Raw genomic sequence first — 24,207 nt, 5'->3', positions numbered from 1 at the left:
TCCAACGAAGCCTTCCCTTTGCCCGTGTTACGGCCTTTCGACCGTTGGCCAGTTAAGGCCTCCGAACCTCCAGCCTGAGGAGGGTTCGTGAATCGTTCCTCCTGGTCCAGGACCATGGGCACAAGCTCCTCCCACGTGATGGTGCTGAGCGTGCCACTGGTAATCAATGACGAGTAAAATGCTGAGTACAAAGAGGACAAGTGTGACAGCAACGTTTTGGCCATGTCCTCTGACGATATCTCCTTCCCAGCCTGAAGAACTTCCTGCTGAAGAGCCTGCAGCTTGTTAATATGCTCCCGCATCGTCGCCGACTTTGCAGGGTTCATACCCGCATCTGTACTTCCAAGGAAATCCTCTTCATGGGTGATACCCTGCTGTAAAGTGAGGCCAAATGCTGCCATATCCCTCTGGCCAGCGTCATATGCTTTACATGGTTGATTACCTGTGGTGTGCAATTGAGAAAGATAAACGAACGGACCCTGGCGTTGACACGATCCCACATGTGTGTCTGAGCCTCCCGGTCCTTTCGGATCGACGGTAACTCCCCTTCCTCAACTTCCGGCCGTGGAACCCCAACAATGATGAAATCAGCAAGGTCGTAAGACTCCAGAACGGATTCCATCATAACCTTCCATATGCCGTAGTTGCTCCCGTCCAACTGACGGTCCACCGGGAACGTGGGGAGTGTCGGGATCTTCACATGTCTCTCGGCGATCTCATACAGATCTGCCATTGCGGGGATGTACTCTGAAAAGGGTGGGTGGGTGGGAACAAAGAAGAAATAAAACCTGCAAGTGGCTGTCCAGCAAATCAGCCCGCCTTCCTCTTGCTTCTCCTCTTCCCGAACAGTCCAAAACAGTCCACCAATCAGCCACAAAACAGTCCCCCTCTTGCTCACACAAATCCCAAGAACTATCAAGAGCCTAGGGCTCTGATACCATGTCAGAATACGCAGTGGAGATGATGACCAGATCTGGGAACACAAGAGCAAAAAACGCATGCAGAAAAACAGCACAAGAGAGAGAGATGTAGGCGTGTAACTCTGCTCTGATATACACAAGAAGATCCCGGTATGATACAATGAGTGGTATGGGGGTGGGGGCCTATTTATATGCCCCCACATGTGAAAAAGGCTCCACGACTGCATCTACAGTCGGCCAGCAGCATGCAGCCAGTCGGCCAGCTCTGAGGGTCCACGACTGCATCAAGTACAGTCGGCCAGCTCCAGTACACACATCTGATGTAGTTGGCCAGCAAATGGATCCTCTTGCCAACTCAGGGCAAGCCACAGAAAATGGGAAAAAATAGGGGAAAAAATGCGGGGAGTGAGGAAAAATGATAAAACACCTGATAAGGGCGGGCACACCCACAACAAAGGCCCTGGTGTATAAATCTAGACAGGAGATGACTTCTAACAGATCCGCCGTGCTAAATCGTTGAAGCCTAGGTTGGTTTTTTGAAAGCCCACGAAAGCGTTTTTTTTTTTTTCGTTTAACACATGGGAGGGCTTTTGCAAAAGCCATGCAGCAAGGGTTTAAAAGCCACGCGTTTTTAAAAAAAAGCACGCTGCATATGGGTCCTTTTTTTTTTGTTGTTTTGCTATGCTTAAAAAAAAAAAACGTAAAGTTCATAAAAAAAACAGGAAACCAACGTGTTGCTCAAAGAAAGTGGGCTAAAAGGAACCTCGTATTTTGTCTACCCACTACCCGTCGATTGTAATGAAGGGTGCCGGCTTCACCTGCGAACAGCAGCGAAGAAGAAAAAAAAGACGCCAGCCCGACTGCTCGCCACCCGGCTGCTGAGAGGCTCTCTCTCTCTCTCTCTCTCTCTCTCTCTCTCTCTCTCTCGCTGATTCACACAGCCAACAAGCTCTCTTGCTGATTCACAGCCGACGATCTCTCTCCTTGTCAAAAAACAACTCTTCACATGCTGTTCAAATCAACCCTTTCCGTGACACATGTCCGCAACCCGGGTTCCAACGATGCAAACAAGAAGTCATACGTTGAATTCTGAAAAAAAAACAGCAGTACACATGAAAGAACAGCAGTCATCTCGAACTCATACCTCTTTCTTTGACCTCTATCTTCTCTACCTACCAACTTGCACACTCTTCGAGGCTCGCTCTGATACCGCCGTCAAATCCCCATGGATCTCCTTGTAGAGCAATCCTGAGACAAGATCCGAAACCTGCAAAACAAAGCCATAAAACGTGAAGGGGGTGCAGGCCTGACTCACCACCCAACCATGACAGCCGTGGGCGAAACCCACAAGACCTAGCTGTCCCCACCGAGCCACGAGCTGAGCTAACTAGTAAGACGCACCGACCAGTCTCTACCCCGTGACGTCCCATACCGGCATGAAGCTTGCCGCTAGAAAACTGCAAAACAAAATTTCAAGAGCTCGCATTGCATTTTCACCCACCGTTGGTGATCCCTCACTAGCATGATACGCACGGATCTTCACTTCAGCAACCCTGCACGGGTCAGGACCTTCCACCTATCAAAGTTTGCAGCTGTCCCTGAGGAGGAGATGAAGGCATGAATGATGAAGCCAGTCCCCCTTCATTGATGTGGAGGATGAAGGCTGACCTGCCTTCATCACCTACGCCATTGAGAGCCACGGAGGGAGCTGCCCACAAGTTGCTTATGAACACACACGAGACTAAAACTATTGTACATTGCAATGAATGGATATATACAATCATAAATGCAGATCTAAATCGTGCATGCTATGCACCTAGCTACATTCCTACAAAAGGTTGTACTGCTGTCCTTTGAGACAAAACTCAGTATGATCGCCTTCTATTGATCTACTTTCCTCTGCTGGCTGCCCTAGGGCCTAGACTTAGTGCTGCAGATATCGGTGCACTGGACGATGAACATGACCCTGTAACTAATTCGGGGGTTCACACACGACTATCAATGCAATTAAAGTTTAAACACTTAAAAATAAAGGCACACACTTAATCCACTTAAAACCATATGCACACTTAAAATAAACTGGGCACCACCACACTAGGGGTCCCCAAGTATAATGAAAACGAATCAAATAGAATATTGGTACCGTGGGTTTCCACCTTGTGCCTTGTGCCTTGTGCCAAGCACAAGAAGGGGTGCCAAGCTAGATTTGTTTGCTTGCAGCTTGTGAAACCCCTCTTTGGAAATTCCCCAAAGAATCCCTGCTTGGCGAATTCCCCTTGGGAACCTTGCGAATTCCCTTGGGAACCCTCATTGTTCACACGTAATTCTCCCAAGTATAATGAAAACAAATCAAATTGATACCCTGGGTTTCCACCTTGTGCCCTGTGCCAAGCACAAGAAGGGGTGCCAAGTCAGATGTGCTTGCTTTCAGCTTGTGAAACCCCTCTTTGGAAAATTCCCTACTTTGTCGAATTCCCCGTGGGAAACCTCCGCCTTGGAGAACTCCCTTGGGAACTCCTGTCTAGGCAGATTCACGAAGTCGCTTTCTGCTGAAATTGTCTAGAACTCTTCCAACTGCCTTGCAATTGTCACCATTTGGACATCCAAATGGTCCACCCTTGCTTTGAGCCTTGTGCTCTGGACTAGCGATGTCACATGCGGAAGCTTTGGGAGTCTTCTTTCAGCCCTAAACACCTTTTAGGAACATCTTGATGCAAAACGCAGGCAGAAGATGGAGCGAGAGCTGAGTTTTCAGTATCTTTGTAACGTACAAAAAGCTATGGTAGCAGATGCCCTCAGCAGAAAAGCCTCCTCGCGCTAGCCTTTAGCTGATCTTCAAAAAGGTAGAAAACACCTACTAATCCTAGTCTATGGCCCAATCCCCAAGGAGGGACTCAATGATCACAATGATTCTTGGCTGAGCCTATTTATAGGCTTTGGGAACACCACCTCTGCTAGCCGACTGCTGTCGGCCAGCACAGCGGCAAATAATATGTTTATCTTCCGCCGACCAACCGAGTAGCACAATCCAGTGCCAGCCGACTTGATCTAGCACCCACAAGAAGCCTCTGTTAGAAGTCATCTCCTGTCTAGATTTATACACCAGGGCCTTTGTTGTGGGTGTGCCCGCCCTTATCAGGTGTTTTATCATTTTTCCCCACTCTCCGCATTTTTCCCCTATTTTTTCCCATTTTTCTGAGGCTTGGGAGGGCTGCCAGAGGGTGCCAAGAGCAGTACAGTGCTGGCCGACTGGGTGTTTATCAGTCGTGGGCACTCTTGCTGCTGGCCGACTGGTTTTGATCAGTTTTGGGCACCAGATTGCTAGCCGACTACATTTATGCAGTCGTGGACCTTTTTATCAGTCGTGGGCTTTTCCTTATGCTGGCCGACTGCCCTCTAGGGGGGTATATATAGGTCCTCAGCCCCCATACCTCATTTGTATCATTCCTCGGGATCTTCTTGTGTATATCAGAGCAGAGTTACACGCCTACATCTCTCTCTCTCTTGTGCTGTTTTTTGCCTGCGTTTTTGCTTTTGCTCTTGTGTTCCCAGATCTGGTCATCATCTCCGCTGCATATTCTGACATGGTATCAGAGCCCTAGGCTCTAGATAGGTCTTGGGATTTGTGTGAGCAAGAGGGGGACTGTTTTGTGCTGATTGGTGGACTGTTTTGGGCTGATCGGGAAGAGGAGAAGCAAGAGGAAGGCGGGCTGATTTGCTGGACAGCCACTTGCAGGTATCAGTTCTTCTTTGTTCCCACCCACCCACCCTTTTCAGAGTACATCCCCGCAATGGCAGATCTGTATGAGATGGCCGAGAGACATGTGAAGATCCCGACACTCCCCACGTTCCCGGTGGACCGTCAGTTGGACGGGAGCAACTACGGCATATGGAAGGTAATGATGGAATCCGTTCTGGAGTCCTACGATCTCGCCGATTTCGTCGTTGTTGGTGTTCCACGGCCGGAAGTAGAGGAAGGGGAGTTACCGTCAACCCGAAAGGACCGGGAGGCCCAGACACAGATGTGGGATCGTGTCAACGCCAGGGTCCGTTCGTTTATTTTTCTCAACTGCACACCGCAGGTAATCAATCATGTAAAGCACATGACGCTGGCCAGAGGTATATGGCAGCATTTGGCCTCACTTTATAATAGGGTATCGCCCATGAAGAGGATTTCCTTGGAAGTACAGATGCGGGTTATGAGCCCTGCAAAGTCGTCGACGATGCGGGAGCATATTAACAAGCTGCAGGCTCTTCAGCAGGAAGTTCTTCAGGCTGGGAAGGAGATATCGTCAGAGGACATGACCATAACGTTGCTGTCACACTTGCCCTCTTCGTACTCAGCATTTTACTCGTCGTTGATTACCAGTGGCAGGCTCAGCACCATCACGTGGGAGGAGCTTGTGCCCATGGTCCTGGACCAGGAGGAACGATTCACAAACCCTCCTCAGGGTGGAGGTTCGGAGGCCTTTACTGGCCAACGGTCGAAAGGCCGTAACTCGGGCAAAGGGAAGGCTTCATCGGAGAAGTCTTCTGAGAAGAAGTCCGACGCTGACCGCGAGAAACTGAAGGCAGAGAGGACCTGTAATGATTGTGGCGAGAAAGGCCACTACTGGAGGCAGTGTCCCAAGCGAAAGACCGAGAAGGGTGAAGACTCCTCAGCAGCAATCATGAAGACTCCAGCTTTTGTGCACCTGGAGGTGATGGACACCGATGCTTCATTTTCTTCAGGCAGGGAGGAGATTAGAGGACTCCCCGCAATGGATACTCGGGAGTGGATTCTCGATAGTGGTGCTTCGAGGCACATGACTCCTTCCCGTTCCGGTTTACAGGATCTCAGCAGGGTTTCTGGTTATATTCTTACTGGGGATACGTCCACTATCCCAGTTCATAGTGAGGGCAGGATGGAGATAGTTCCCGATGGCAGAGGGGGGAAGCATTCCTCCCAGGTGTTGTATGTTCCGGCTCTTGGTTTTCATCTGTTGTCAGTGCATCAGGTTTGCAAGACTGGCGTACGGGTGGAGTTTGATGAGCATTTTGTTGCTCTCCGGGACAAAGCAACAGGCCAAGTGGTTTGGGAAGGCGGAGTGGAGAATGGAGTCTACAGGCTTTCAGCACTCTCTCTCCCAGGTCCTCAAGATTGTGATGAGTGGCAGTGTGGTAATAGCTACTCAGGTGTGGATATGCTGCAGGAGCGGGCTTTCCGAGACCAGGTGGTGGATAGCTTGCCAGTAGATGGCAGCAGTTGGCAGGAACTTTCCAGTAGAGGAAGATCTACTTATGGCCCATGTTGGTAGTTCTTGTGTTCGTGAGTTAGAGGAAGCTGAACAGGTCACTTATGCTCTGATGTCTCGTAGTGTTCGGGACATAGAACTTCCAGTAGTTGAGGATGTTCTTTCCACGGGGACCTTTCGGAAAGCCAGGCAGGTGACAGGTGCTTACTTGCAGAAGGAGGTGGTTTCTCCAGGCTTTGTGGTTCCGGAATCAGAGGGGGTGGGTGACAGGTTTCATCAGGTTTCCAGGACTTGTTTGTGCACCGTAACAGGTGTTGATCCTTGTGAGCAGTGTGATGTCTCTATGACTCAGAAGCTGTATGGTGCATTGAATTGGTTGATGGACACCGGATTGGACGGGAGCTTCCTGATGAGGCAGTTGAGCTCTTGGTTGCAGATGTCTCTTTGGGAGGCAGGATTGCGTTTCCTGTGGTTTCTGCGGCATGCGAAGGATCATGGACTCTTGTACACAGGAGGGGGATTGTTGGATGGAGTCCGACTCCACGGTTGGAGTGACTCGGTTTGGGGAGGAGATTCGGACACGAGGGGATCTACTTATGGCCCAGGAGCAGTTTTACGGAGTAGTAGGAGGTTGCATGGCAGGTTTGGGCTTCCACTGGAGGAACCCATGGTCATCCAGAGGCACTTTGTTCGTGAACAGATCGTTGCTGATGACATCTTGCTGGAGTTCTGTTCGACGGAGGACAGTACGGTGGACCTCTTCACGAAGTCGCTCTCTCAGGATTTGCTCAGGCGACACCCCAGCTCCCAGTGGTTGGTTACACAGCCAGGAGCTGAGAGGGGGTGTTAGAAGTCATCTCCTGTCTAGATTTATACACCAGGGCCTTTGTTGTGGGTGTGCCCGCCCTTATCAGGTGTTTTATCATTTTTCCCCACTCTCCGCATTTTTCCCCTATTTTTTCCCATTTTTCTGAGGCTTGGGAGGGCTGCCAGAGGGTGCCAAGAGCAGTACAGTGCTGGCCGACTGGGTGTTTATCAGTCGTGGGCACTCTTGCTGCTGGCCGACTGGTTTTGATCAGTTTTGGGCACCAGATTGCTAGCCGACTGCATTTATGCAGTCGTGGACCTTTTTATCAGTCGTGGGCTTTTCCTTATGCTGGCCGACTGCCCTCTAGGGGGGTATATATAGGTCCTCAGCCCCCATACCTCATTTGTATCATTCCTCGGGATCTTCTTGTGTATATCAGAGCAGAGTTACACGCCTACATCTCTCTCTCTCTTGTGCTGTTTTTCTGCCTGCGTTTTTGCTTTTGCTCTTGTGTTCCCAGATCTGGTCATCATCTCCGCTGCATATTCTGACAGCCTCTTGGGATTCCCTCTGTCCTGCTCAAGCCCTAAAAGTTCTGTTTTTCTGCTGCCTCTTCGTCTAAGTGACGTTTGTTTGTGGCTGGAAATGCCTGTAGATTTCACTAACTTCATGAATGGAGATTGTCCATGCCAATGGTGCATTGCCTACATGTGTGCATGCTTGAAAACTGTTTTTGCGTGCTGTTTTACATGCCTTCTTGGTTTGTGTGTTAAGTTCCGGGTTAGGTATGCCCGCCCGTGAATTGTCACATGCATCGAGCACTTGGATGCCACGTGGACATATCTGAACAGAAGGTGCAAGACCTCAAGTGTAAACTGGTCCCATGTGAGCCTAGTTCGGGATGAATGAGCCAGGGTTCCACTATAAGAGTCCAAGTCCTGTAAGATACCCCCCTCTTAAAACAAAGCAATTGTCCTCGATTGTTCAGTCATAGGATTTGCCAAACTGAAACAGAACCTAAGAGACCAATGAGAAAGCTATGTCCTGCCTACTGAAACAGAACACATCTGAATAACAAATCAAAAGCATCCACCTCGTGAATAGTCATGTCCCCTTGGATGCTTTTCCTGCTCTGCTCATGGCCATCCCACAGGACCCACAATCAGCAGTACATCATGAACATAAGTAAACAATGATGCATCAGGGCAAGTATCTATATACATGCATATCAAATGAAAGTCTAGAATAGGCGTCCCCATTCTCTCAAAAGATCCGAATATCCATGAATCAAACCATGTGACTAGTACACATATATCATAGAAATCCCATAGGTAGATATACTGTCAGTTTAGTATCTCGGGTGTACTGATAAGAACATCAAGCGACTTCTAGATCTCATCCAAGTGAACTCTGTGACAAGGGAGCGGAGTCACCCCCCTCTTGAGTAACAGGTAGTACTCCAGAATCCACAGCTAAACTTGTTGAAGCACTTTCTAAGGTAGGCTCCAAACCAAAAGCCTCGAGGTAAAGTTTTAGTATGCTTGGTGAGCATTAACATCATTATCATCACCATCAAGGGGGCTTGATGACCTGTCAGCAGGAAGTCAAGATAGCAGGTGGCTGGGTACCACAGTGCAGGGTAGTAAGTGTGGACAAGGCAGAAGCAAAGAGCAGCATTTAATAGCAGATAGTATTATAATTTGTCCCACAAAGCTGGCCGATAGCAGCCTGTATCTGGCCGACCAGCTCTCCAACATATATAAAAGCATTCAATCCATAATCCACTCATTCATCAAGTTCATTCTTCAATCATCAGTTGCATTCATCAGTAGTAGATATATAGAAGGGCAGCTTTGGGGCTGACCAAGGCCCACACATGTACAAGCATTTATGCAACCTTTTTGTACCTAATAAATACAGAAAACCCTAACACCGATCTCCCTCTTCTTGTCTCTCCTCTGTCTTAATCATGTTTAATCAACATCAATGTTCTTAATGTAACTCGCGGCGGGTGCCCGGGGGACTAGGGCCTTTGACACACTTGTTGATACCATCAATGCATATTAAAACATTTAAACATGGCCACAACCTTAACATATATCCATCATCACTTTGCATAAAACATAAAGCTGGACAAAACATCCACAAATGCTGAAAATGGAGCTTGCACGTGTGACACCGCATAGAGGCCGGAATGGGTCGACCCCCCCCCCTTGGAGTATTTTATTACCCAAGGAGAATAATATCATGTACAAGCTTTGAGGGCCTTACTCTCCCCACGGGAGATGCCGGATTATCCATATACAAATGCCATAACACAGCCCAACATGAGGCTACCAAGCCGGAACACAAGCTGTAGAAATGCCAAGCCAACAATATAATCCATATACCTCCGTGTGGGTACTGATTCTTCCCCAAAAACCACGGGTCTTCATGCAATAGAGCTGGTACAGTAAGTACAACTCTCCATTCAGCTGGTACAGCAGGTACAATGGTTGGTACAGTCGGTATAGCAAGTACAATGGTTGGTACAGTCGATACAGTGGCTGGTATAGCTGGTACAGCAGGTACAATGGTTGGTACAGTCGATACAGTGGCTGGTACAGTAGGTACAACAAGTACAAATGCTGGTACAGCATGTACAGTGACTAGTACAGTAGGTACAGTGGCTGGTACATCAAGTAGAGAAGTTGGTATAGCCGGTACAATGGGTGGTATAGCAGGTACAAAGGTTGGTACAACAAGTACAATGGCTAGAAATCATAATAAATGATTAAATACCCTTCGCGATGGAAGCCTCCAAAACAGTCCCCAACAGCCGGTATTCTTCATGGGCAGCCTTCAAGAGAGAGAGAAAGAGAGTAGCCATCATTAGGGCAGCCTGTAATGGTGGTAGAGGCTAGTGTGCAGCAAGAGAGCCTCCATTAATGAAGAGAGAGGGCTCCAATTTATAGATTTGGGCCTCCCATGAGCTAAAATGGCAAGAGAAGGCTACAATGACAAGTGGAGAGCCACACAATAGCTGAAGTGACAAGTGTGAGGCCACTTGTCTCACTTTGGTCCACTTTCTTGCCACATGTCCCAATCTAAGAGATTGGTCCTTCCATAAACTTTATCTCTAAAAATATCCCAACTGGTAGACATTCTGTCATAGGCACTTTGCCAACTCTTGGTATCTGCTCAATTCCAGATGTAATGATGCGAATAGAATTTCCATCGGAGTCAGGCCAAAAATAGCAACTCTCCTAAATTTTAGGAGTGTGGTCCTTTGTATTCTAGGATAATCCCCCATTCCCAAAGCTTGTACTTTCCAAATATTCAGGCATCCTGGAGTCCACCAGACCCCTTTTATACTGGGAAATGTCCAGGTTGGTGACATCCTCCCCAGCTTCTTAAAAGTTGTCCGCAACTTTAATCTTCAAGCCATATATTCAAGATATAGTCATGTCCCATCAAGTGGGCGAGACGAGACCGTCTCAAAAATCTAATATAACTGAAGAATCCATGTCCCAAGGAAATGGGTGAGACTAAATAAGTCTCCATAATACCAATATCAAAATCATGTCCCAAAATAAATGGGCGAGAATTCCGTGGAAGATATGCTAAGACACAGGCACAAGAGCCAATTGTGTCTCAATCACCAATATCAATGAGATAATCATATGCCAATGAAAATCACCAACCAGGTGCTAAGACACTTAAATAAGTGCCATGCACAAGAAACTAGTGTCTCGCACAGAATCATGTGCTATGCACACAAACTGGTGCGATTCAAGAGCACAAACCATGGTGATAGAAAAGCTGGTTCTCTATAGTTCTGGTAATCCTTTCTCCCGATCCCAACAGTTCCCATGTTCTCCCATACAATCCCAACTCTGATCAACAAGCATGGTGTGGAAACAATGAAACACTCACTCCACAATCGCAACACGAATCCACGTATATGGTGGAGTGTTGATTGAATTGCCCTCTCGCAATCCCAACATGAATCCACATGCATGGTGAGATGAACAATGAACCTCTTGGCCTGTGTATGGAGAGATAGTGATTCTAATATGGCTTTAAAAAATAAATAAATCCATGTCCCAAATAAATGGGCGAGACAAAACAGTCCCATAAGTCTAGATATCATAATCATGTCCCAAGTAAATGGGCGAAACAAATCAGTCCCATAAGTCCAGATATCATAATCCATGTCCCAAGTACATGGACGAGACAAAATAAGTCTCCTGTCAACAAGGCATCGCTCCACATGACCCTTGGCATAGATATAAGTCCCGTGCCAACCAGGCGTCATGTCCACTTTACCACTTGCACTCTGTGTTGGTACTCTGACCACACACCTTGGATGAGAGGTGGGCTCAAGTAACAAGATAAAACAAGCACTCGCAAGCATAGATAGCCTGGCGTTCCATAAGCATTTCTGCTACCCATAGTTTATATGCATTTCGGCCACCAATAGTTTGTAGGCATTTCGGCCACCAATGTAACTTGCGGCGGGTGCCCGGGGGACTAGGGCCTTTGACACACTTGTTGATACCATCAATGCATATTAAAACATTTAAACATGGCCACAACCTTAACATATATCCATCATCACTTTGCATAAAACATAAAGCTGGACAAAACATCCACAAATGTTGAAAATGGAGCTTGCACGTGTGACACCGCATAGAGGCCGGAATGGGCCGACCCCCCCTTGGAGTATTTTTTTTTCCGAGAAAAGATCCTTTCATTAGTTATATAAAAACGCCCGTAGGGCTACAAAAGATCTCTCCTGCTCATAAGAGAAACAGAGCAGTGAATACAGCAAGGCAGCCCGGGAGACTCTCCCTAGGTGCTGCAAAATACAAGCATCAGTACAAAGGACTGAGGGGCTAAATCATACAATAGGGGGGGGGGAAAGCCAAACAGGAGGCCTGTAATGCCAACGGGGGGATCCCGTGTGTAAGGTGTAGAAGGAGCCTCTGCGCCAGGTGGTGTGAAAAGCCTGGCGCCGCAAGATCGCCTCATCCGAGTCGCCCCGGATGCGGTCATACTGTCCTCGCAGGGTGTGGATCAACTCCTGCCAAATCCCTCGTATAGTCTCTGCTGGTGGCTCCAGTCTACCCTCGAAGGCCGTGAAACACCGGGCCCTCTAGGTGAACCAGATGGTGAGGCTGCTGAGGAGCTCCCATCGTAAATCCCTCTCCAATGTCCAGCTGGTGGACGAGAAATCCGGTGCTGGAACCAGGCGAGGCTGGCCCCTAATGAATCTGATGGCCTGACTGTCCTGCTCCATCTCATAGCCCATAGCAGGCCCTGACGAAGTCGACCAAGCAGCGGCACCCCACGTAAACATACCCTCTGGAGAGAGGGGGCCCAGAATACGCAGCATCCGCAGCCAAATCTGCTGCGCCTGAGGGCAGTCCCAAAGGCAATGTCTCTGTGTCTCCATAGGGTGGCCGCATCGGACGCAGGCCGCCGGAAGACCGTTGTAAACAAGCTAGGTGCCAACTGCTGAGCCCCTGTGGGCGACCAGCCATTGGAAAGTCGAGATCCTGCGGGCCTGTCGACTAGCCCAGAGCCGAGCCCAAAAATCCTCCAGGAACTCCTGTGAGAGTCCCTGTAGCCGCCAATGCCCCGCTGCAGCAGCCGGAGAGACCATCCTCCTCGCCGTCAAAATATGCCGCCCCAGCCGAACAGTATACTGGGAAAAAGGTGATCTCTGTGGCCTCAAGGGATGCATAAGGATCATGCCACTCGTACTCCCCAGGGTCCCACTGTAGCCGGGCCAAGGGGCGCGCTGCATATGCCCATATGCGCCAATCCGGGAGCACATCAGCAGGGTCGGGGTCAATATGCCACTTCCGAGAAGCGGCGGCCACAACCCGTATCCTCTGAAAGGTGCACTCTGCAACCAAAGGCGACTCCACCTCCACTCTCTGAAGTCTGCCCTCATCCTGAATCTCATAGTAGAGGCATCTGCCATCCTCAGTGCAAGCTCTGACAGCAATCAGGATCTCCAACTGTGTAAAGGCTCCCATCCACCGTGGGGCCACTGGCTCGAAAGGCGTGAACCACTCCTCTGTGAGTGTCTCCTGAATATCATCCCTCATAATCAACCCCCCTCTGAAGTGACTCAGCCTCTCCACCTGGATCTCCTCTGGGAGACTGCAGAAGGCCTGCCAGTCTCCAAAACTACGTGCTGGGCCTGCCGCTAAAGGTCCCCAGGCTAGACGAGGCCGAAAACCCAACATATGACCCTGCTTTGTGCGAACCGCTGGGCTCCAGATGAGCGGCTATCTGGCCCGCTCCTCAACACAAGAAGGAGGTCGCTGAGAGAGCCCCGGTCTCAGCAGCTCCCATGCTCTCAGGATGCTCAAAGCAAATCTGTCCTCCCATCCTCTACTGAGGCCTGTCCTCCTCATCTCTATGAAGATCCAGCGAATCTCTGGTGCCCAAGTGCCCCCTGCTGGGGGAGCCCGAGCCTGCAGCCGCTGCAAGAGAAGCTCTTTCCAAGGCTCAACGCCTGGAAGCAGCCCCCGAACAATAAGCTTCCCCAATAAGGCTCTACTCTGATCGACTGGATCTATAATGCCCAAGCCTCCCTGAGCCAGCGGAAGTGTAATAACTGCCCATGCAACCTTTGCTTGGGCTGGCTGACCGTCCCGCCCAGACCAAAGAAAGTTCCTGATCAGCCTCTGTACCTGGCTGATGCAAGAGCTCGAGAAGATCCAGCAAGACGTAATGCACCACATGGTCGCTAACAGCACCTGATTTGCCACCACCACCCTCCCAGCCAAGGATAGTCGAGCTGTACTCCAATACAAAAGCTTCTTCCGAATGCTCAGAAGAAGCGGGGCAATCTGCTGCTCAGGTGACAAATCTAGTCCAATCTGGCATCCCAAATACCGCACTGCTGTGCCAGGAGGAATCCATCTAAAACCGGGGTCCGGGCTCCATGCCGGAGTGGGAGCACTACTGATCCAAAAGGCCACTGTCTTGCGCCAATTGATCAATGCTCCCGAAGCTGCACTAAAAACCTGGAGCGACTGCTCTGCCCGAAGAAGATTGGCCTCTTGGCCATGCAAAAATAAGCCCGTGTCGTCTGCAAACTCAGCATCGAGCAGGTCCTCCCCCCGGACTGGGAGCTGGAGTCCTCTCAAACCAACCTCTTCTGCCGTCAAATACATGCTCATAGCCTCCGCAAAGAAGAGAAAAAGAAAAGGGGCGAGGGGACACCCCCGACGGACTGATCTGGTCAGCTCAAAACTCGGCCCCCGTCCTCCTGCAATCAACACCTGGCTACGAGCTGTGGAATACAGAGCCGCCACCCCTCTGATCCATCCTGGCTCAAAGCCCAGGCGAAGCATAGTGCCCTCTAAGAAACCCCAATCAACTCTGTCGTATGCCTTCTCAAAATCGAGAAGCATCACGACCAAGTCCTCGCCAAGAAATCTAGCTCGGGCCGTCGCCTCCCAGAAAGTAAAGATGTTGTCAAGGATACTGCGCTCCTTGACGAATCCTGTCTGGGTAGCATGAATCAACTCCCCCAGGAAGGGCTGGATCCTCAAACTCAAGGCCTTTGCTAAGACCTTGTAGACAGTGTTGAGGATCGTAATAGGCCTCCAATGCCGAATATCATCTGATACTCCCTCCCCCTTGGGGATAAGAAAGATCAAGCCCTCTGAAAAGCTCTGTGGCATCGCCCCAGTGTCCAAAACATACTGAAAGCCCCTGCGGAGGCCTGGCCCCAAAAGGTCCCAATAGCGCATAAAAAAGGCCGGCGTCAGTCCGTCCTCCCCTGGGCAACTATGTCGCGGCAGGACCCTCAAGGCCTCGGCAAGCTCAATCTCTGAAAGAGGCACACCAAGAACTGTACGCATACGATCTGTGACCCTCCTCTGCACATGGGCCCACACAGTCTGTCTGCAAGCATCTCGATCCTCAATGGCTGGCTCCGTTGAAGCAGGTCTCCATAGAATGCGGTGGCAATGGCTCTGATCTCCCCGGGCTCAGTAGCTACCGATCCATCCGGTCTACCAAGCTGACGGACTCCTGCTCGAGCATGGCAGGGTCCAGTGATCTCAAAAAACTCCCCAGTCACTCTATCACCAAGCTTCTACTGAGAGGCCTGACGACGATAGTAAAACTCATGTCTCTGCTCCTCTGCCTCTCTAACCTCCTGGCGTGCCTGGCTCAGCTGTGACGCCACCCACTCACATGCAGGCTGCTGCTCCTGAAGGCGCTGTAGCGAAGCAAGGCTGCGTCTCAGCCGATGCTCCCGCTCGCGAATCTCTCCCAGCCGTGTCAAAGCTGCAGCGTGCAGAAAAGAGCTAAGCTCGATGAGTCCCTGGGCACACTGGCCTGCTGCATCCTGGTCAGAGCACTGACTATCATGCCAGATCCTCTCAATGTCCTCAGCGAGACTGGGATCTGTAAGTACCCTCTCTGGGATCCTCAACTGCAAGCTGGGCTCCCGTGTCCTCTCCTCCAATGTCAAGATAACTGGTGCATGATCTGAAAATGAGGTGCCAGCGAGAATGCCGACGGAGCCCCCTCGCTCCCCTAACCAGTCGCCCACATAAAAGCGATCAATCCGTGATAGATTAGTCCCTCCCTGCCGGCGATCCGACCGAGAGAAACTAAGACTGTCCTGAGAGCGGGAGAAGGCCCCATGCTGCCATGCATCAGTGATCCTCAGTGACATGCAAAACCGGTCCCAAGCTGCAAGCTCCGTGCCGTGCACTGTAACATGACTGCCTCCCACCCTATCGGCCGGGTCCTCAAGCATGTTGAAGTCTCCCCCGACACACCAATGTGCGGCCTCTGGCAAGGATCTTGCCCACATCTGCAAGAAGGTGGGCCTGGAGAAGATCCCGGATCTCCCCTCTGCTGGGGCGAGTGCCGACTATACGGCAGATGGTGGAATGTGCCTGAAGGCGTTCCACCTCTGCGGCGGCGAGGCTCGCTTCCTCTTCCGGCGAAAGAGAAAGCCTGATGGGGGTGTCCTCAGGGGCGGGCGAGGGGGCTGCGGATGAGTCCCTCTGAGGTGGGGCGGGAGGAACCTCCATCAGAGTCTGAAGCTGTGTCGAAGGCGGAGCGGAGACGGAGAACCTGCACGAACCGAGCTGCACACGAAGGAGGGGGAAGGCGAAAAGTAAAAAGGTAAAAAATAAAAAATAAAAAAAAAATCCCTGGGGGCGGAGAAAAACAAAAAGAAGAGGAGGGGGGGGGGGTAGAGGCGGCGAAGACGGATCCCAAGGGGGGGGGACGGAAGCAGCACGAAAAGGCGAGAGAGGGGGAAGCGAGAGTTGGCGAAGGGGGGGGGGGCGAGGTGTTGAAGAGGAGGGGGGTGGGCGCGATGGCGAAGAGCTACGGGAGGGGGGGGCGAAGGCGAAGAGCAGTGGAGGGGGGGCTGCTTCAGCGCAGGCAAGCCAGGCGAAGGGGGGGGGGGGGGGCGGCGCAAACCTGAGGGCAGGCGGAGGGGGGAAAGCGCGATGGCGGGCAGGGAGAGGGGAGTGCAGATAGAAGCGCGGGCAGGGGGGGAGCGCGGAGCTTCAGCGAGCCCCCTTGGAGTATTTTATTACCCAAGGAGAATAATATCATGTACAAGCTTTGAGGGCCTTACTCTCCCCACGGGAGATGCCGGATTATCCATATACAAATGCCATAACACAGCCCAACACGAGGCTACCAAGCCGGAACACAGGCTGTAGAAATGCCGAGCCAACAATATAATCCATATACCTTCGTGTGGGTACTGATTCTTCCCCAAAAACCACGGGTCTTCATGCAATAGAGCTGGTACAGTAAGTACAACTCTCCATTCAGCCGGTATAGCAGGTACAATGGCTGGTACAGTTGGTATAGTGGTTGGTACAGCAAGTACAGTGGTTGGTACAGTCGGTACGGTGGCTGGTACAGTAGGTACAGCAAGTACAAATGCTGGTACAGCAGGTGCAGTGACTAGTACCACAGGTATAGTGGTTGGTACAGCAAGTACAGAAGCTGGTACAGTTGGTACAATGGGTGGTACAGCAGGTACAAAGGCTGGCACAACAAGTACAATGGCTAGAAATCATAATAAATGATTAAATACCCTTGCCTTCAGTATTTCTTCGCGATGGAAGCCTCCAAAACAGTCCCCAACAGCCGGTATTCTTCATGGGCAGCCTTCAAGTGAGAAAGAAAGAGAGTAGCCATCATTAGGGAAGCCTGTAATGGTGGTAGAGGCTAGTGTGCAGCAAGAGAGCCTCCATTAATGAAGAGAGAGGGCTCCAATTTATAGATTTGGGCCTCCCATGAGCTAAAATGGCAAGAGAAGGCTACAATGACAAGTGGAGAGCCACACAATAGCTGAAGTGACAAGTGTGAGGCCACTTGTCTCACTTTGATCCACTTTCTAACAAGTGTCAGGCCACTTGTCTCACTTTGGTCCACTTTCTTGCCACATGTCCCAATCTAAGAGATGGGTCCTTCCATAAACTTTATCTCTAAAAATATCCCAACTGGTAGACATTCTGTCATAGGCACTTTGCCAACTCTTGGTATCTGCTCAATTCCAGATGTAATGATGCGAACGGAATTTCCATCGGAGTCAGGCCAAAAATAGCTACTCTCCTAAATTTTAGGAGTGTGGTCCTTTGTATTCTAGGATAATCCTCCATTCCCAAAGCTTGTACTTTCCAAATATTCAGACATCCTGGAGTCCACCAAACCCCTTTCATACTGGGAAATGTCCAGGCTGGTGACACTTAATCATGCTTAGGGTTGTGGACAGAACAAAAAGGCTTCTTCGCATGCAACATGGTCAGCCTGTAGCTTCTTGTCAAGCCTCTTGGATCTACCCGTAAGGCAAACCTACAAAACAAACCCTAAACCATGAAGGGGGTGCAGGCATACTTGCCACCCAACCATGACAGCCATGAGCGAGGCTCACTATCTTGGCCGTCCCCACCGAGCCACGAGTTAGAGCGTCATGCTCGCTTGAGTGCCCTGCCATTGTCCTCATCTGGTGTCCTCTACCATCCGGGGTTGTCTCCCAAGGACGACGGCCTCCTACGTGATGGTGCTCCTGCTCCACGTGCTCTGCACTCCTGTGCTCCATCTGTCGGTGTGATGCAGTATCAATAGCGGACCAAAAAGCACATGTCCGCCCACAACTTATCACACTCTAGCTCGTCAATCTGCCTGCCCCTATCGTGCACATGACATACTCCCCTCCCTCAAAAGAGATCACTCTCTGAGAAGAAAACCTGCAATACAAGCCATGAAAAGCAAGACAAAGCAACAAACCCTAACCCTAGAAGGCAAAGCGTAAGAAATATATCTGGGTGCAGGCATACTCACCACCCAACCATGACAGCCGTGAGCGAGGCTCACAACATTGGCCGTTCCCACCAAGCCACGAGCTAGAGCGTCATGCTCTCGTGAGTGCCCTGCCATCGACCTCATCTGGTGTCCTCTACCACCCGGAGTTGTCCCCCAAGGACGACGGCCTTCTGCGCGATGATGCTCCTGCTCCACGCGCTCTGCACTCCTATGCTCCATCTGTCGGTGTGTGCCCAACTGGTACCCCTCCCCCCAATAAATAGGCAAGGAACGCCCAAAAAGCACACTATCAATAGCGGACCAAAAAGCACATGTCTGCCCACAACATATCACACTCTAGCTCGTCAATCTTCCTGCCCCTAGCGTGCACATGACACTTCTTCTTCCTTCACCTCCTTCTCCACCTCCTGCTTCTCCTCCCCTTGCTTCTACTATTACACCTCTAGCTGTGGATTCTCATTGAGATGATGACGACGATGACTCTGCTCTTGCTCCAGCAAGTCCAATCCCTTCAAAAGTTCAAGACGAAGCGGAACCAGACATAGTTGATGAAGTTGAAGTGATGGTTCCAAAATAGATCCTTTTGCACCGCTTCAAGCATGGCTCAAGCCGAAGTGTTTCTCACGAAGTTTCAAGACCGAAGGACTCACGAAGCGGTTCGGCTTTACAGACTTCTTCGAAGACTATCCAGCTTTATTGACGGACTATGTGGAGGTTATGTATCTTCCGTCAAGTTAAGCAGAAGGGGATGCCACGTGCATCCTGTACTTGGATGCCACGTGGACATATCTGAACGGAAGGTGGAGGACGTGGAGTGGAAACTGGTCCCATGTGAGCCCAATCCGGGACGTGTCAGCAGCCAGGGTTCCACTTTAAGCGTCCAAGGTCAGGTGTGCATTGTCCTGCACATGAAGCAGTGCTAGTCCGTATTGTGAGTCTCCCTCTGGAATGATGTCAGATGATCTGAGTGTTGGGTTTGCAACCTGACACTTGGCGTCTGTAGAAGCATGTAGAAAAGGGGGCAGCCCTTTGGGCTACCCCAGAAAAGGGAGTGAAAGCCCTTTTCACTTTGCATGGGTAGGTCTTTTAGGCCACCCTAGAGTGGGCCAAGAGGCCCAAGATAGGGCCAGCATGCTGTCGGCCAGCCGTAGGGTGGCCTGGACAGTTGGCCAGCCAGTCGGCCAGGCCATGGTGGCTACCTGCAGCAGACAGGGCAGTCCACAAGGCGGCCAGAACACAACACAGCAGGGGCAAGGCAGCCAGCTAACTGCAGTGTGAAACGATTGTATAAATAGCATTTTATTGCAAGGGAACCTGGTCGTGGGGAATAAATCAGCAGGCTGACCCCTGTTTAACCAAAAGTGGGTATAAATACCCCAGTCATAAATCAGTCAGGGCATCTCATAATTCACAAAGGGCTTGCTGAATTCCAAGGGCCAGGACAGCCAAGGGGAACTTGCAGCCAAGGTGACGAGTGCAGGTCAAGAACCAGATTCTATTTGCAGATTTGCATCATTCTAATAAAGCAAATACACCATTCGTGGTGCGGGCCCTACAGAACTCATGAAATTGTTGAATTTTCAGAGACCCTAACCCTAATTTGCAAAAACCCTAATTCAGCAAAAACCTAATTTGTAGAAACCTTAATTTTGCAAAACCCTAATTCAGCTGAAACCTTAATTCAGTTGAAATCCTAATTTATTGCTGTACTCGTTGTACCAGTTATATTAGCGGTCACATCAACGAAGTCGAATACCTGGTGGTGGTACACTCTCCACGTGAAGTAGGCATCCTTGCTTGACCCCTATAGTAGTGTGGATGTCTCCTGAGAGCCCTCCTAGTGCTTGGACTCTACCAATCATTGTCTCGTATGAAGCCGTCTACTACATCCAATGGAAAGTAAAGCTCCTGTAGGTGGTCCAGAAGTTGGGATCAAGGGACCAAATCAAAGGCCATTCAAAATCCCACAAAACAGCAATATACATGTTGCTTCCACGCCCTCGCCTTCTCATTGATGGCTTGGAGAGTAAATATGTGAGCCAAAGTAGAGTAGTTTCTCTTGAAGCCTATGTGGCCTGTGGTTCTCTGTCCTTGTCTCTCTGTGCTAAAAGATTGATTTCAGCCTCTAGAGCTGCCCCATAGATACTGGCCATTGTATGGCCTATCATAATCATAATGATCCTATAGTTGAGATCGGTGGGGTCTTGCTTCCTGGATGGGGATGATGGTATGAGTGGTCCAAGAAGGCGGAAAGCCTTTACATAAGGCCCTATTGAAGAGTTCTGCAAGAAAGGGGGCTAGGATTTTGTGCCCATATGAGAGAACCATACACTAGATGGGGTCCCAAATACCAAATGAAGAGCCTTGCCTCGTAAGGCCACATATGCACATATGTATACTGCAACCACTATGCAGGCCGCAACCAGCATAACCTAGATTTAGCACTGAGGAATTACAAATGTTTCCTGAAATTGCCCCCTAAGTTGCTTCCTTTGGTGCATTCTCTTGATTGCTGAGGCTGAAGCCCCTAAATGACAAAAGAAAGAGTTGGAGGCCTATTTATAGGTCATGAAGGCCCCCAAATCTGATTGGGGTCGGCACGGTCAGACAGTTGGGCTGCAATACTCTCCATTTGTCAAGCTTGCTTGTGTGCTAGTCCAGTTCCAATGTGCTGTTGGGGCCTGCGGACTATGTGCAGCTTGCTCATTGTGTATTTCAAGCTGTTTTTGTATGCAAAATTTTTTTCCTTTGTCAAAGTCAGCAAAAAAAAAAAAAGGATTGATCAATTATGATTATTCTGTTTTCCCTTTTTAGGTTTTATTTGTCCCTCAATGACAACAGTTGGAAAGTCAACAAACATTGCATGGCAAGAGTGCATGGTGAAAAAGGAAGAGAGACAAAAGCTTCTAGGACAGAAAGGTTGTGTTATCTGGATTACTGGCCTTAGTGGTTCAGGTTTGCCACCTTTGAGCCTTATATTTGCTGCAAGAAAAGTGTCATGCAGTGCTAATTATTGTTATACTTTGTGAGCTGATCAATGTTTACTACTGGTTCCATGAAGGTAAAAGTACCCTTGCATGTACATTGGACCATGCTCTTCTCAAAAGGGGAAATCTTAGCTATGTTCTCGATGGAGACAATGTGCGGCATGGCCTTAACAATAACTTGGGTTTCTGTGTGGAGGATCGTGCAGAGAATATACGGCGTGTTGGTAAAACCCTTTTTTTGAATATTTGCCTCTGTTTATTCTTTGTTAACACCCTTTGAGATGTTTGCGATTGTTTTGTAGGGGAGGTTGCAAAGCTTTTTGTTGACGCTGGAGTCATTTGTATTGCAAGTGTGATTTCTCCATACAGGAAAGACAGAGATGCATGCCGACAGCTTTTACAAGCAGGAGAATTTATTGAGGTATATATATATATATATATATTGTCTTTTTAAACATCTCTTGGATATGTCAAGCTGCTATGCTTTGCTAGTCATGATGTCTTCCAGTTGTAAACTTTTGTGCATGCTGCTGTTTCTATCATTACTTCCTTACTTTTGGGGGTAATAGAAAAAGAGGGCATGAAATGGGAAAGGAGAAAGGATATTGAAAGAAAAAAAGCAAGATACAACTGCCAAGGCCAAATGGCTATATTACCCACAAAACTGCAGTACATGTCAGCACTTGACCCCTTACTTCTAAACTATTTGGTGTACAAACTTGAAAGATGGGAGATTATCCAAACATGAGTTCTATATGCATTAAGCATGTTAGCGTGGAAATGAGTTGCATGTGTGAAATTGTCTTCCGGATATTACTATGCCTGCAAATGTCCATTGGACTAGGGACACCTGGGAATCCCTGTGGGCATCCGAACGTGAGGCTTGACATTGTCTTTCATGCGTTTTGTAGATGGTAAGTAATACTCTAGCACCATTTTATTATTGTATGGTTTTATGGCTAACATTGACTTTACAAGTTAACACCACATTTAAAACATGAGGTGGACAAACTATAAACTAGGTGGTCAACTTATTATTTGGGAACCCCCTTCATTAATGAAGTGTGCAATGTGAGCAGCCTATGAGATGGGTCCTCTCCCATCAATGTGGGGTGTAGACACTTGAGGAAAACCACCCACCATGTGTGGGCGAACCCCAGGCCAAGTGTTAGGAGGGTGCCCAACACTTGGCACAACATGTGCATGGTATGAGGCTGTGATACACTTATCCCTACAGTGTTGGCTGATGAATTTGGCATGGTTTTGGTGCCACCGAACCATCAAAATACAAGTTGCTGATATGCAAAACACAACACGCCAAAAAAAATAAAATAAAATTGAAGTTTTAGAAAAAGAAAGTTTTTGAAAAAAAAGTGACGTGGGGATGGTGATGTGGCGTTGACACGTGGCAGGATAAAAGAGAGGAGTTTTTATTATTAAAAAGATGTTTTTTGGACTATAACTGAGTTCTAAAGCGCTTTTCTCAAGTGCTTTTGGGCAAGAACTATAAATTCAACTATTCTTTGATTGTTGAGATCTCTCTTCTCTTGACATGGCTCTGTCACCCCAAGAAAGTTTCTTCAAGAGAAATCTTGCTTTGATACCACTGTAAGCCCAACGGGGCATGCTGTGACAGACTCAACCACGTATCCAAGAGATAGAGATATAGAGAGAGGGGGAGAGAGAAAGGCGGTATGGAACTTTGTACAGTACACCACACTGGGTAGGGAATAGGCCCCACCCCGTTTCACAAATTTATCCACGGGCATGCAGGCTAGGATCAATACAACCAATGAATACAAAATCAAACAAATATGTCGGTGTAGAAACCCGGGTTAGTACCAGTTCCAATATCCAAGTCCAAGTCCAAGTCCAAGTCCAAGTCCAAGTCCAAGTCCAAATCCAAATCCAAATCCAAGTCCAAGTCCAAGTCCAAGTCCAAATCTAGATCCAAGTCCAAATCCAAGTTACATCAACCTTCTTTCCACGACAGATCTCTTCGTATTAGTCTGTATGTTTGAAAAGCAACTTAGGACCACAAAAGCAGTCCTACTTTTTATGATAGAACTCTCTGAAATAGCTTGAATGGTTGAAAAGCAACCTTGAGCCATAAAAGCAATTTGCTTTTTGCGATAGAACTCTCCGAAGTAACACATGGATATGGAAAACACCCTTGGTCCACAAAAGCAACCTGCTTTCCACGACCAAAACCTAACAAAATATCTCTGAATCCACTTGTCCAATAGCGGGCAACCCCTATATAAGTTATGGGATGGAAAGGCACACGATAAACCTCGTTGCTTTTCTTATATATCCGTTGTCTTGCCCTATATTCCCTGTTTTCAGCACCTGGGCAGCCCATAGAATCAACAATGATGTTGGGAAAATTGTACAAACATCCGACCAACTTATGTAAGCGTGCACGCTGGCATAGGCGGCTGTCTACAGCTCTGTCGAGCCCTGTGGGTCAGTCCTTCAGTCAAAAACAGCATGTAAGAAGGATGCTTTTCAACCTGGGAGCCTCAGATATCAACGATTAGCACATGTGTGCTTTCCTTACAAGCGATCAGCCTTGAAAACCCGCCAGGAGAAGACAATAGTTAACTCCAACCTTCAACCATGAAGAGAAGGGAGTGGTTCAAGCCTTTTTATACCTTGGGGAAGCCTTGCTTTTTGCTAAAAAGGTTGCCTTTGCTTTTGCTCTTTTTACTTTTATTAATAAAATATTACTCAACTTTTGATAAAGTTCTTGTGTTTGCTTTAATAGCTTCAGGGCTTTGCTTTTTGGTCCTAGAGTTGCTTTTTGGAAAAGCGGCTTTTAGCTTTTTGATCCGGCTTAGTCTCCTCTTGCCAGTTGTGCCCTTGGCGGCTCACGTTCAACCTAGTTTGACTTTTTGCTTTTTCTTGCTTTTTGAACAAAATTGATGCTTTTTCTTGAGCAA

At 48.9% G+C, this 24,207-nt stretch overlaps 1 protein-coding gene across 2 annotated transcripts in view; it reads left to right on the top strand.

Moving 5' to 3' along the window:
- LOC147622712 (adenylyl-sulfate kinase 3-like) overlaps nt 1-24,207 on the top strand; it is an 89,012-nt gene that overhangs the window by 11,414 nt on the left and 53,391 nt on the right. For both annotated transcript variants that reach the window (XM_086822329.1, XM_086822328.1), the window contains exons 3-5: nt 21,093-21,233; nt 21,340-21,489; nt 21,568-21,686. In XM_086822329.1, coding sequence (XP_086678455.1) covers nt 21,093-21,233; nt 21,340-21,489; nt 21,568-21,686 — 410 coding nt within the window. The remainder of the gene's footprint in view (nt 1-21,092; nt 21,234-21,339; nt 21,490-21,567; nt 21,687-24,207) is intronic.

This window comes from Cibotium barometz, chromosome 28, assembly GCF_041138505.1.
Source record: "Cibotium barometz isolate CiBa-2024 chromosome 28, ASM4113850v1, whole genome shotgun sequence".
In the NCBI taxonomy this organism is placed as follows: Eukaryota; Viridiplantae; Streptophyta; class Polypodiopsida; order Cyatheales; family Cibotiaceae; genus Cibotium; species Cibotium barometz.
This window is presented reverse-complemented; position numbering and strand designations above follow the sequence as displayed.